Below are 12,772 nucleotides of genomic sequence, written 5' to 3' on the forward strand. Positions count from 1 at the left end.
TTTTTTTTTTTTTTTTTCATTTTTCTCAATCTCTCTCTCATCCACGTCAGTTTTTCTATCTCTTAAATTCCTCCTCTCTCTTATGTCTTTTCTCTCTACCATCTCCCTCTCTTTGAACGCCGGCGAGCTCTGCCGCCACTTCCATCGACGTCGTGCCTAGAAAAGGATTGATTCTGTCGTGCACTACATCCGATAGATCTCCGCCGGCAAGTGCTCAGATCTTGACTGAAGGAGATGTTAGGAATGATGTCCTAGAAGCATAATATGTAATAGGATATTTATTATTTATTTAATAAAAGATTTTATTCATCATTTTATGTGTATATATTTGTGAATATTTTATGAATATTAATGAAAATTCCATCATTATTTATGTGACCTTAAACATAGTATTTAAGTGTTATATGCAAGAGGATAATGTTTAAGGATAATAATCAAAAAACGATGCTCGTAATAAATTTAATTAAAGTTCAGAATCTTTAATTAGAACATTACTAATACATGTCATTCCCATTAAGAATGGAATGGTGTTATCCGTACTGTTAATATGGCGAGATATTGAATGAGTGTATTACACATAATGAGATTATGTGGAACAAGGACACAGACACAATATGAAAATCTAATAATTTTCGTTAAGTATAGAAATTTTAATTGAGTTTACCGATGGTCATATATAGAATGATCTTAATCCTGAGTTCTTAACAGACTCATATTTATGGATTTGTGTCTTTTGATTTACTCAGTACAGATTTTGAGATCCTGAATGTTATTCCTTGTATTTTGGAGACATGATGAAGTAGGTAGTCGGGAATGTTATTATACGAGATGAATCCATTCTTTTTTTAGAAAGAAGTAGATAAATAATTCTCTTGAGGGTTGATTTGGTACTTGGACCAGTAGGAGCTCCGATTCATGAATGTGTTTTATGAATCACTGTCCATTAGAGAATCAATGGTACTCAAGGATAAATATATAATTAGAGAGGTTAACAGATTCTACCTAGCTCTAATTATGAATTATTTATGGAGGATTGATCTATATGCAGTGACTATATCAAATGGACACTTCACAGTTTATAAGTAATTTATGTCTATAATTTCGAGAGTGCAATTCTAAGTTTATAGTGAAGTAACTATTGGAATTAATAGAATCAATTAATTAATTAAAGTGTTTAATTAATTATTAATTTTATTGAAGCTTGGGATTATAGGTCCATTAGTCCATGCGTCATCCTTATAATTCTACCAGACACAAAGGGCAAAATGAGAATTTTAGAATTATGAAATTCTAAAATTAAACACTCGAAAATAATTAATTGAGAATTAATTATTATTTAAATAATGTGATTATTTAAATTTGAATTTGAACACATCTAGTTTTATCCATTTAAACTTATTTGATAAGTTGTTCAATTTATAATTCAAATTAATTTAAGTTTGACTTAAATTGAAATTTGAATTTGAGTCAAAATTGGACTGCAGGATAAATGATGATTTTCTCTTCCTTCCCTATCTGATATTGGCGCCTACACAAGGATAAAATCCCTTATCTACGGCCGGCCATAATGGATAAAAGAGAAGAGGAGATTTTGTTCCAAATTCAAATAGGAGATAATTAACAAGCTTTATCTTGGAGATAGAGTTTGGATTTCTTCTAGAAGTTTGACTTCTACTCTATAAATAAGAGAATGATAGAAATTATGAGACACTCTTTTTGAACAATATTTTGACCTAATATTTTATTGTGGCCGAAATTCTCTTATTGTGGGAAGGAAAAATTTGTCTCAAAAAATTTCACATCGTGCATGCGCTGGTGTTTGTGAAAATTTGAGTGTTTATTCTAATCCGTTTTGTCTCAGGTGTGTCCACACACACGTTTTTGTGGATTTTAAGAATTGACGTGGAAGACATTGGTTTTCTAAACACAAGGCTTTGGAGCAAGGATTGTTCGAGGTCAAAGAACTCAAGTTATCATCTTAATCGGCCGTCAGGTATTATTCCTAATTGAGTTCTTAATAAATAAATTAATGTGATTAATTTATTTGTGCATAAATTAATATAATCTAAAGAGTACTCAAAGGTTTTATGAAAATTTTTGTTATACTTGATCCGCTCCTCCCCAACGCTTCCGCATCCGAATTCGATTCGGTAACCAACAGGAGATTCGTCATGATTAGAGGTTCTTGTTTCTTTGACAAGCTATGACGGTTTTCATGACCATGGACATAGATCGACACGCCATTACTGTTGGTAATTTTATAACGCAAGTGCACGTATCGATAACAAGTAATATAATGATGAGATAAAGTATCGCTCCCATGGAGAATTATTACTACACTTGCTAAATATTAAATTAGACCACCTCAACTTTATTTAAACAATAAAATAGAATAATAAGTAAAAGAAAATAATGAGTTCACAGAGAGCAAAATGTAAATTAAAGAAAATCAACTAAAAAGATCACACAACGGAAATTTAATATATATAAAAAAAAACCTAGGATTTCAATCTTCCCTCAACACTTCACTTGAATCTCTCTATCCTCTCTTGGCAAATTAATCAAATTAAATTGTTAACCGAGAGGTCTAAATTATCTAAAAGGCTCCATATCTTAATCATGTGTCATTCTATCTAAGGCTAAACACAAAAATCCCTTTTCCAAGTTCATTAAGGTTACCAAATCAATCTAATTAGTGATCAATTAATTAGAAGCATTAAGCACAAGGTAGAATAAACAATTCAATATTGATCAATTTAAGTCAAGAGATAGAATAAATAAATTCAAGATTCATGTTGAGTTCCAATTGCAATCCTAGAAAAATAAATTAGTTCATCATAAAACTAAAGAGCAAAACTGAATTGAGTATTATCATAATTAAAATTACAAATCAAAACAGAAGAGAAGAAAGATTATGATAAAAATTGGCGATCACGATCTCCCTCTCTCCGACCTTCTTCCTCAATCTGCAATTGAAATAGAAGACAATCTCTCTTTGCGTAGTAGAAATTCTCTTTTTTTTTTTCTTTTAGCCGCACGCCCCCCTCTGTTACATAAGTCCATCTCTTAGTTTATATAGTTCTCCGTAGAGGAAAGCTTTGAATTTCAAGTCTCCCAAGAGATAATCCGAATCTTTTTTTTGGATAAGCATTCCAGTTTATCTTCTAGTATTCCAAATTTAAATTTTGCCACCTGGACGCTTGACACTTCACAATTATTATTTATTATTTTTTTTTTTTTGCAGAAAGAAAATTTATATTTGAAAATCCACATTATGATCATCCAATAACCTTTTTCTATTTCACCTGTGAAACACATCCAAAAACACTCGAAACACCATTAAACTGGCTCTCAAACTAACAAAACTCCAAGTCAAAAGTATTCAACTTACCGGTATAAAACCGACTTATCAAATACCCCCAAACTTAGTGTTTTGCTTGTCCTCGAGCAAAGAAAATTAAAACTGACATTCAACCCATCAGCAAGCTTAGCACTGTACAGAACAACTTGATATCAAACAATGATTCCTTTTTGCCCACACTTATGCCTCAAAGATGCTACATATTTCATAACTCCAAGGAAATTTATGACATTGAAAAGGTCTAGAATTTCAGCTCCGTTATCAACCCTACTTAGCTTAGATTCTTTATGTATGTGTGTGTGTGTGAGTAACTCTTACCACTTTATCACAAGTCTTTCAGATTGATTTATGCAGACCAGTTCTAGTTTAAGAGTCTCTAAATATATTAATTTATGAACTTCATAAGCTCGCCTTTCATTTCACTCTCCACTAATGTCGACAACACAATACCAAAGATCATTAGGACTTTTTTTTTTTTTTTTTTGGGCTAAGGTAATGGTATGATATAGATAATAACGTGACTCAGAACATAAGTACCTTAACCATTCTAGGACCTTTTGTAGAGCTTTTTAACACTCCCCATAATTCCCCCAACTTGGCTTCAATTCTCTTCATCAACTCACTGGTTTTTTTTTTGTTTTTTTTTTATCTCCTACCCCCAAACTTATAATCAACATTATCCTCAATGTTGTGAAAGGAAAGAACATGAAGGGTAAGGAAATAACATCCCTAATCAGCAAAAGTGCCTCGGAGTGTTGAGGTTTTTTTTGTTTTTTTTGTTTTTTTTGTTTTTTTTTTTGTCTTTTTTTTTTTGTTTTTTTTTGAATAAATAAACAAGCTTCACCTTTCTTCACTTTCACCTCTTCGCCCATTCCTTCTTACTTTAACATGGCTCAAAGTAATTCCTAGAATGATCAATTATGTTCAAGATTAAAGGTTGAAAGATTGGAATTTAATGAAAGCTAAAAGTTCGACTAAAATAATAAGTGGCTAACAAAAGAAAAGGTAAAAATAGGCTCGAAAGGGTGACTAGGGATATACATATGTAAAGGGTTAGCTTGAAAGGCTCAAACGATCCAAAGATGGCCTAAATCATATCTTTAATTTTGTGTTATTTGGGATTTCGCCTCGAGTGAAAATCTGACGAGTTCTAAAGCTCATGATATTCTGTTTATTTACTAATCCCCATAAATTTCTTCTAAGCAGGCACAATGATACAATGTGCAAGTTACCATGTGCATTGTAATTCAAAGATTCTAAAACTAAGCAGAGCTAACAACGAAACCAAGCACACAGACTAGACAATGTTCATTTTCTTCCAAAAAGCTATGAATCAGTTTAACCATGGTTTCATCATCGGCTGTTGTGGTCAAATAGGATCATCATTTAATACCCAAGACAAGCAACAAAATAGAATACTTCCCACCCCCAAACTTAGAACACATTGGTCCTCCAATGTTCAAATAAAGATTAGGAGGGAGTAAAAAATACTTACCTGGTTGTAGCAAGGGTCAAACATCGTTGTCATCTCCACCAACATCTTGCTTTAGTGTTGGATATGCAGCTCATCATTCGAGTAAGTTTTGACCTTTCCCATTGTAGAGAGTCTACGTTCAGGTTGGGGTGGTGGGAATGACGATTGGGCCTGTGTATCCGCATAAGTGAAGCAAAAACAAATAAGAAAAATTTAACACCTAAAACACAAGAAAATAACTTGAAATTAAAAACAAAGCAAATGAAAACAAAACGAAAGATTTTAGAGTTTTGAAAGCTTGGGTTGCCTCCCAAGAAGCGCTTGGTTTACTGTCCTCAGCCTGACTTTGTCGTTGATCATTCCGGGTCTGCTAAAATGATGGAGGACTTTTGACGATCAATTGGTCCCCCCCAATAATGATTGAGACGTTGCCCGTTGACTTTAAATGTCCGTTTTGAACTTTCTTCTTCGACTTCCACTGCTCCATGAGGGAACACTTGGGTGATGATGAAAGGACCCGACCACCTTGATTTAAGCTTCCCTGGAAAGAGTTTCAACCGAGAGTTATAGAGGAGAACACTTTGTCTTGGCTTGAATTATCGCTCCAAGATTTTCTTGTCATGCCACCTTTTCATCTTCTCTTTGTACAATTTGGCATTCTCGTAGGCTTGAAGGCGGAATTCATCCATCTCATTTAATTGAAGACAACGCCGTTCACCTGCTGCATGCAAATCAAAGTTTAACTTCTTAATGGCCCAATATGCGCTATGCTCCAATTCCACTGGGAGATGGCATGCTTTCCCAAAGACTAATCGATACGGAGACATCCCAATCGGAGTTTTGTACGCGGTTCGCAAGGCCCATAATGAATCATCAAGTCTCTTAGACCAGTCCTTCCGATTAGGGTTCACTGTTTTCTCAAGGATTCTCTTTATTTCTCTATTTGAAACTTCCGCTTGGCCGCTGGTTTGCGGATGATAGGCAGTTGCGACTTTGTGAGTAACTCCATACTTAGCAAGCAAGGCCTCAAGGTATTTGTTGCAAAAATGCGACCCCTCATCGCTAATTATTGCCCGCGGTGTTCCAAAGCGGGTGAAGATATTTTTTCGCAAAAATTGTATGACCACCTTTGAATCATTTGTAGGTAATGCCACTGCTTCAACCCATTTAGAAACGTAGTCGACTGCCACTAAGATGTAGAGATTGTTGTATGATGCAATAAAAGGACCCATAAAATCAATACCCCATACATCGAATAATTCCACTTCAAGAATGCTGTTAAGAGGCATCTCATGTCTTCGGGAGATATTACCAACTCGTTGACATCGATCACATCTAGAAACAAAGTAGTGCGCATCTTTAAAAAGAGTGGGCCAAAAGAAACCTGATTGTAAGACTTTAGCCGCCGTTCTCTGGCCTCCATAATGCCCTCCATACTCCGAAGAGTGACAATGCCACAGGATATCTTCTATTTCTTCCTTGGGAACACATCTACGTAGAAGCTGGTCACCACATTGCTTAAAGAGGAAAGGCTCATCCCAATAATAGAACTTAACATCATGTAAAAATTTCTTCTTTTGATGGGCGTTGAGATTAGGTGGGAGAATGTTACTCACAAGATAATTCACATAATCTGCATACCATGGCACTTCACATGGTTTAATAGCAAAAAGTTGCTCATCCGGGAATGAATTATTAATGACAGAGGAGCTTCCATCTTGGCCACCATTTTCCAGTCTAGACAAGTGATCTGCCACTTGATTTTCCGTACCCTTCCTGTCTTGAATCTCCAAATCAAATTCTTGTAACAAAAGCACCCATCTAATCAAGCGTGGCTTCGCATCTTTTTTTGCAATTAAGTACTTGATTGCTGAGTGATCGGTATAGACAATTACCTTCGTGCCAATGAGATATGAGCGGAATTTATCAAAAGCAAAAACAACTGCCAGTAGCTCCTTTTCCGTAGTTGTATAATTTAATTGAGCATTATTCAATGTTTTGCTGGCATAATAAATTGTGTGGAAAGTCCTCTCCTTGCGTTGGCCTAAAACTGCACCAACTACAAAGTCGCTAGCATCACACATAAGTTCAAAGGGGAGATTCCAATCTGGTGCTACTATTATTGGTGCTGACACAAGTTTTTGCTTCAAGATTGTAAATGCCTCACGACAAGAATCATCAAAATTAAAGGCCACATCCTTCTCCAGAAGATTGTAAAGTGGTTTGGCAATTTTGGAGAAATCCTTGATGAATCGCCTATAAAAACCAGCGTGGCCAAGAAAACTTCGAATATTTTTCACGGAAGATAAAGGAGGCAGCTTCTCTATAGTTTCAAGCTTAGCTTTATCGACTTCAATCCCTTTTGCAGAAATACAATGGCCTGGAACAATACCCTCCTCAACCATGAAGTGGCATTTTTCCCAATTCAAAACTAGGTTTGTTTCCACACATCTCTTAAGCACATAAGCCAGATTTTTAAGACATTGATCATATGAGTCACCAAAAACAGAAAAATCATCCATAAATACCTCGATAAATTTTTCCACCATGTCTGAAAAGATTGCCATCATGCATCTCTGAAAGGTGGCTGGAGCATTACAGAGTCCGAAAGGCATTCTTCTAAAGGCAAACGTTCCATAAGGGCATGTGAAAGTGGTCTTTTCTTGGTCTTCTGGAGCAATTGCTATTTGATTATATCCGGAGTACCCATCCAAGAAACAATAAAAAGCATGTCCTGCCAATCTATCGAGCATCTGATCAATAAATGGTAGGGGAAAATGATCCTTTCAGGTGGCATTATTGAGCTTCCGATAATCCATACAAACCCGCCAACCTATCACTGTTCTAGTAGGGATGAGTTCGTTGTTCTTATTAGCAATCACTGTCATTCCTCCTTTCTTTGGCACACATTGAACTGGGCTTACCTAAGAGCTATCTGAGATTGGGTAAATTATCCCGGCATCCAACCATTTGATAATCTCCTTTTTCACCACTTCTTTCATGATTGGATTAAGGCGACGTTGATGTTCCACATTAGGCTTATGATCATTCTCAAGAAGAATCTTATGCATGCAAATATGGACTGATTCCTTTTATGTCTGCGATAGACCACCCCAACGCTTGTTTATATTCTCGCAGCACTCTCAGCAATTTGTCTTCCTGTTCACTGTTAAGAGATGCTGAGATAATTACTGGTAAAGTAGATGATTCACCAAGGTAAGCATAACGCAAATGATTAGGGAGTGGTTTTAATTCTAGAGTAGGTGGCACTTCAATAGATGGCTTATCATGAGTGATATCATTAGTTGGCCGATTCAGTGTTTCAAACTGTCTACTCTTGTAAATCCCAGGAGAATCATCCAGCCAATAAAGAATCTCAGAAGTCTCGTGCTTTTCTGCCAAAGATGAGCCTCTTGTAAACCCCAGGAGAATCACCCAGCCAATAAAGAATCTCAGAAGTCTCGTGCTTTTCTGCCAAAGATGAGTTAACTACATAGTTTTCCAGATGGTCTACCGGGTAATCTTCCACAAATGCATCATCAACACATCTGTTAACTAGTTCCACTCTAAAACAATCTTCAGGCTCTTTAGGAAACTTCATAGCTTTAAACACGTTAAAGGTTACCTCTTGGTCTTAGATTCGCATAGTAAGCTCTCCTTTTTGTACGTCAATAAGAGTTCTCCCCGTAGCAAGAAACGGCCTCCCTAGAATAATAAGCACTTCATGATCCTCCTCCATATCAAGCACTATAAAATCTGCTGGAAAGATTAATCTATCAACTTTTACAAGAACATCTTCAACCACACCCCTCGGATAAGTCAAAGATCTATCAGCAAGTTGCAAAGTCACATTGGTAGGCTTAGCTTCTACCAAACCAAGTCTCTTATAAATTGACAATGGCATCAAATTTATACTAGCTCCCAAGTCACATAAAGCCCTACTGAAGAATTGATTACCTATAGTGCATGGAATTGTGAAACTCCCCGGATCCTTGAGCTTTGGTGGAAGCTTCTTTTGAATCATGGCGCTACACTCCTCAGTCAATGCAACTGTTTCAAAATCATCCAATCTCCTCTTCTTAGACAAGATATCCTTCATGAACTTTACGTAACTTGGCATTTGCTCCAAAGCATCCGCAAATGGAATATTAATGTGGAGCTTCTTAAACACCTCTAAAAATTTGGAAAACTGCGTGTCTAATTTTTGCTTCTGAAGACGTTGAGGGAATGGTGGTGGCGGATTGTATGGCTGAGACTCCTCCATTTTTGGCTTATCTTCTTGAGACTTTACTTGTTTTTCAGCGCTCCCAATCTCTTCTTCTGGCTTTCTTGATGTTTTTGGTCTCATGTCAACTTCATTTAACTCCTTCCCACTTCTTAATGTGATTGCTTTGCAGTGTTCTTTATCATCTCTTCTTGGATTGTTCTCCGTGTTGCTAGGTAAAACTCCTTGCGAACGGTTATTCATAGAATTAGCCAATTGTCCCACTTGCATCTCGAGATTTCGAATCGAGGCCGCTTGACTTTGGAGTTGAGTCCTTGTCTCTGTTATTAATTGATTAGTATTTGAAGCCATTTGCGCTACCAAATCTTCAAGATTAGGCTTCTTCTCCTGTGGTGGTGCTTGCGGTGGATAACCTGGTGGAAACATTGGCTTTGATGATGAAGAGGGCCCATGATTGCCAGCCCATGAGAAATTCGGATGATTCTTCAAACCCGGATGGTAGTAATTTGAATTCATATTAGCTTGCCTATTATAGTTACCAACAAACTGCACAGATTCTGCATTAATGGAGCATTGGTTGGTGGCATGATTACTTCCACAATTTTCACAAGTCATGTACGTATTATGGCTAGCATTGCCTCCCAGCGTATCAAATTTTTTAGACAAAGCAGCCACTTGAACAGTTAGAGCAGTTATAGCATCAACTTCATGAATTCCTGCTACCTTCTTTCGCATTGACCTCTCAATAGGCCATTGATAGTTGTTAGCTGCCATATCCTCAAGTAATTCATAAGCAGAGTCAATAGATTTTGCCATTAGAGAACCACCTGCAGCTGCATCAATATTGGACTTAAGATTGCCGTCCAAGCCATTATAGAAAGTTTGTACCTGAAGCCATTTGGGTAGCCCATGATGCGGACATCGTCGAAGCAAATCTTTGAATCTTTCCCATGCCTCATAAAGAGACTCAGCATCATATTGAGCAAATGAGGTTATGTCATTCCTCATTTTTGCAGTCTTAGCCGGTGAAAAATATTTAGCAAGAAACTTCTGTGCCAAATCTTCCCATGTAGTAATTGAACCAGGAGGAAGAGAGTTCAGCCAACCTTTTGCTTTGTCACGAAGTGAGAATGGAAAAAGCCTGAGTTTGATAGCATCCGATGAGACTCCATTAAACTTAAAGGTATCACAAATCTCCAGAAAATTTGCAATGCGAGCATTAGGATCCTCACTAAGTAGCCCTCCGAATTGCACTGAGGTTTGAATCATCTGGATGATGGCTGGTTTCAACTCAAAATTGTTGGCTCCAATAGTAGGCCTCACAATGCTAGTTTGAATTACATCTACCTAAGGAACTGCATAATCCCTCAAGGATTTATTTTGATCTTCTCCAATTGCTTCAGCCATTGCACGTTGTTCAATCAAAGCTTGACGTTTTTCTTTCCGATTCTTTCGACAAACCTTTTCAATTTCTAGATTCAAAGGTACTAACTCCAAGCCTTTATTACGTCGCATGCAAAGGCTTAATTGCCTGAAAAAGAAAAAAAATGTTTAAATTAAAATTGAGAATGATTGATGTTAATATTAGCAAAATATAGAATAAGTCCCCGGCAACGGCGCCAAAAACTTGTTGGTAATTTTATAACGCAAGTGCACGTATCGATAACAAGTAATATAATGATGAGATAAAGTATCGCTCCCACGGAGAATTATTACTACACTTGCTAAATATTAAATTAGACCACCTCAACTTTATTTAAACAATAAAATAGAATAATAAGTAAAAGAAAATAATGAGTTCACAGAGAGCAAAATGTAAATTAAAGAAAATCAACTAAAAAGATCACACAACGGAAATTTAATATATATAAAAAAAAAACCTAGGATTTTAATCTTCCCTCAACACTTCACTTGAATCTCTCTATCCTCTCTTGGCAAATTAATCAAATTAAATTGTTAACCGAGAGGTCTAAATTATCTAAAAGGCTCTTCCGATGTCAAGTAGAAATACCCCCTTACCCTAACTCACTATATTCCTATGAGAATTAGATTAAGAAAGGTTCATTAAGCATAGGCCCCTCTTATTGGCTACACATGTTACGTAGGTATATTCCTATCCTACATAAGCTTAAGGCTTCCATATCTTAATCATGTGTCATTCTATCTAAGGCTAAACACAAAAATCCCTTTTCCAAGTTCATTAAGGTTACCAAATCAATCTAATTAGTGATCAATTAATTAGAAGCATTAAGCACAAGGTAGAATAAACAATTCAATATTGATCAATTTAAGTCAAGAGATAGAATAAATAAATTCAAGATTCATGTTGAGTTCCAATTGCAATCCTAGAAAAATAAATTAGTTCATCATAAAACTAAAGAGCAAAACTGAATTGAGTATTATCATAATTAAAATTACAAATCAAAACAGAAGAGAAGAAAGATTATGATAAAAATTGGCGATCACGATCTCCCTCTCTCCGACCTTCTTCCTCAATCTGCAATTGAAATAGAAGACAATCTCTCTTTGCGTAGTAGAAATTCTCTTTTTTTTTTCTTTTAGCCGCACGCCCCCCTCTGTTACATAAGTCCATCTTTTAGTTTATATAGTTCTCCGTAGAGGAAAGCTTTGAATTTCAAGTCTCCCAAGAGATAATCCGAATCTTTTTTTTGGATAAGCATTCCAGTTTATCTTCTAGTATTCCAAATTTAAATTTTGCCACCTGGACGCTTGACACTTCACAATTATTATTATTATTATTATTTTTTTGCAGAAAGAAAATTTATATTTGAAAATCCACATTATGATCATCCAATAACCTTTTTCTATTTCACCTGTGAAACACATCTAAAAACACTCGAAACACCATTAAACTGGCTCTCAAACTAACAAAACTCCAAGTCAAAAGTATTCAACTTACCGGTATAAAACCGACTTATCAATTACTCTCTGAATCGTTTTATGTCAACGGTGCACACCACCACTCACCGGAGTAGTGAAATCCAATGAAGGCTCAATGACATTTCAATGATAGTCCGGTGATGGTGCTATGACGAGATTCAATTGGGGAAGTTGATTCGGTTTTCTTCATCTCGTCACTCTAAGTGCGTAGAGATCGACACCTGATCAATGACAAAAATATCACAATCCAGAGTTTTGAGTGTCTCGAAACTTCGACCTGTAAGTGCAGCCTCATCTGATAGAACTGACAGTCACAAGACACGATTCCAGACTCAGCTCGTTGAGAGCTTTTTGATGAGCTAGGAGGTCTCGAAAATAAAAGCAGAAAACTCGTCGGAGGTTGTTGGTCGTGCACTGAGAAGATAAATGAGAGAGAGATTGAGAGATAATTCGTAAAAAAAAATGTTGAGAATATTATATTCTATAGACTATGAAAAATAACCTGTAGGGTACGTAAAATAACTTGTAAGGTACGAAAAATAAATTGTGGATATAAAAGATAACCTATAAGTTATGGAAAGATAAGATAAATTTAAAAACAATGCAAGAAATAAAATAATGTTACCTCTTTAATGGTTTTTTTTTGAAAATTTCTCTTTTACATAAATAAATTTCGTAAATAGCATATTTTAAAATATTTGAAGTAAATAACAGTAAAAAACTTTTTTACCTCGTAAATTTTTGTTTACGACTGGATTTACGTGATAAATTTTTTTTTCCCACGTGATAGGGTAAAGGATTTATCATTTAA

At 35.8% G+C, this 12,772-nt stretch overlaps 1 protein-coding gene and 1 non-coding gene across 2 annotated transcripts; one reads left to right on the plus strand and one right to left on the minus strand.

Annotated features, from left to right (window-relative positions):
- Nucleotides 1-8,469: 8,469 nt before the first annotated feature.
- Nucleotides 8,470-10,329, minus strand: LOC112091966. Its single transcript, XM_024166900.1, has one exon. The coding sequence runs from the start codon at nucleotides 10,327-10,329 to the stop codon at nucleotides 8,470-8,472; it is 1,860 nt and encodes a 619-aa protein (XP_024022668.1).
- LOC112092111 lies at nucleotides 9,965-10,071 on the plus strand. Its single transcript, XR_002902426.1, has one exon. It is a non-coding gene; the product is annotated as a small nucleolar RNA R71 (small nucleolar RNA).
- Nucleotides 10,330-12,772: the final 2,443 nt, after the last annotated feature.

This window comes from Morus notabilis, unplaced genomic scaffold (assembly GCF_000414095.1).
Source record: "Morus notabilis unplaced genomic scaffold, ASM41409v2 Scaffold497, whole genome shotgun sequence".
Taxonomy (NCBI): Eukaryota; Viridiplantae; Streptophyta; class Magnoliopsida; order Rosales; family Moraceae; genus Morus; species Morus notabilis.

Coding starts and splice junctions, on each gene's coding strand:
- LOC112091966 (XM_024166900.1), bottom strand. CDS start 10,329: ATGATTCAAACCTCAGTGCAATTCGGAGGGCTACTTAGTGAGGATCCT.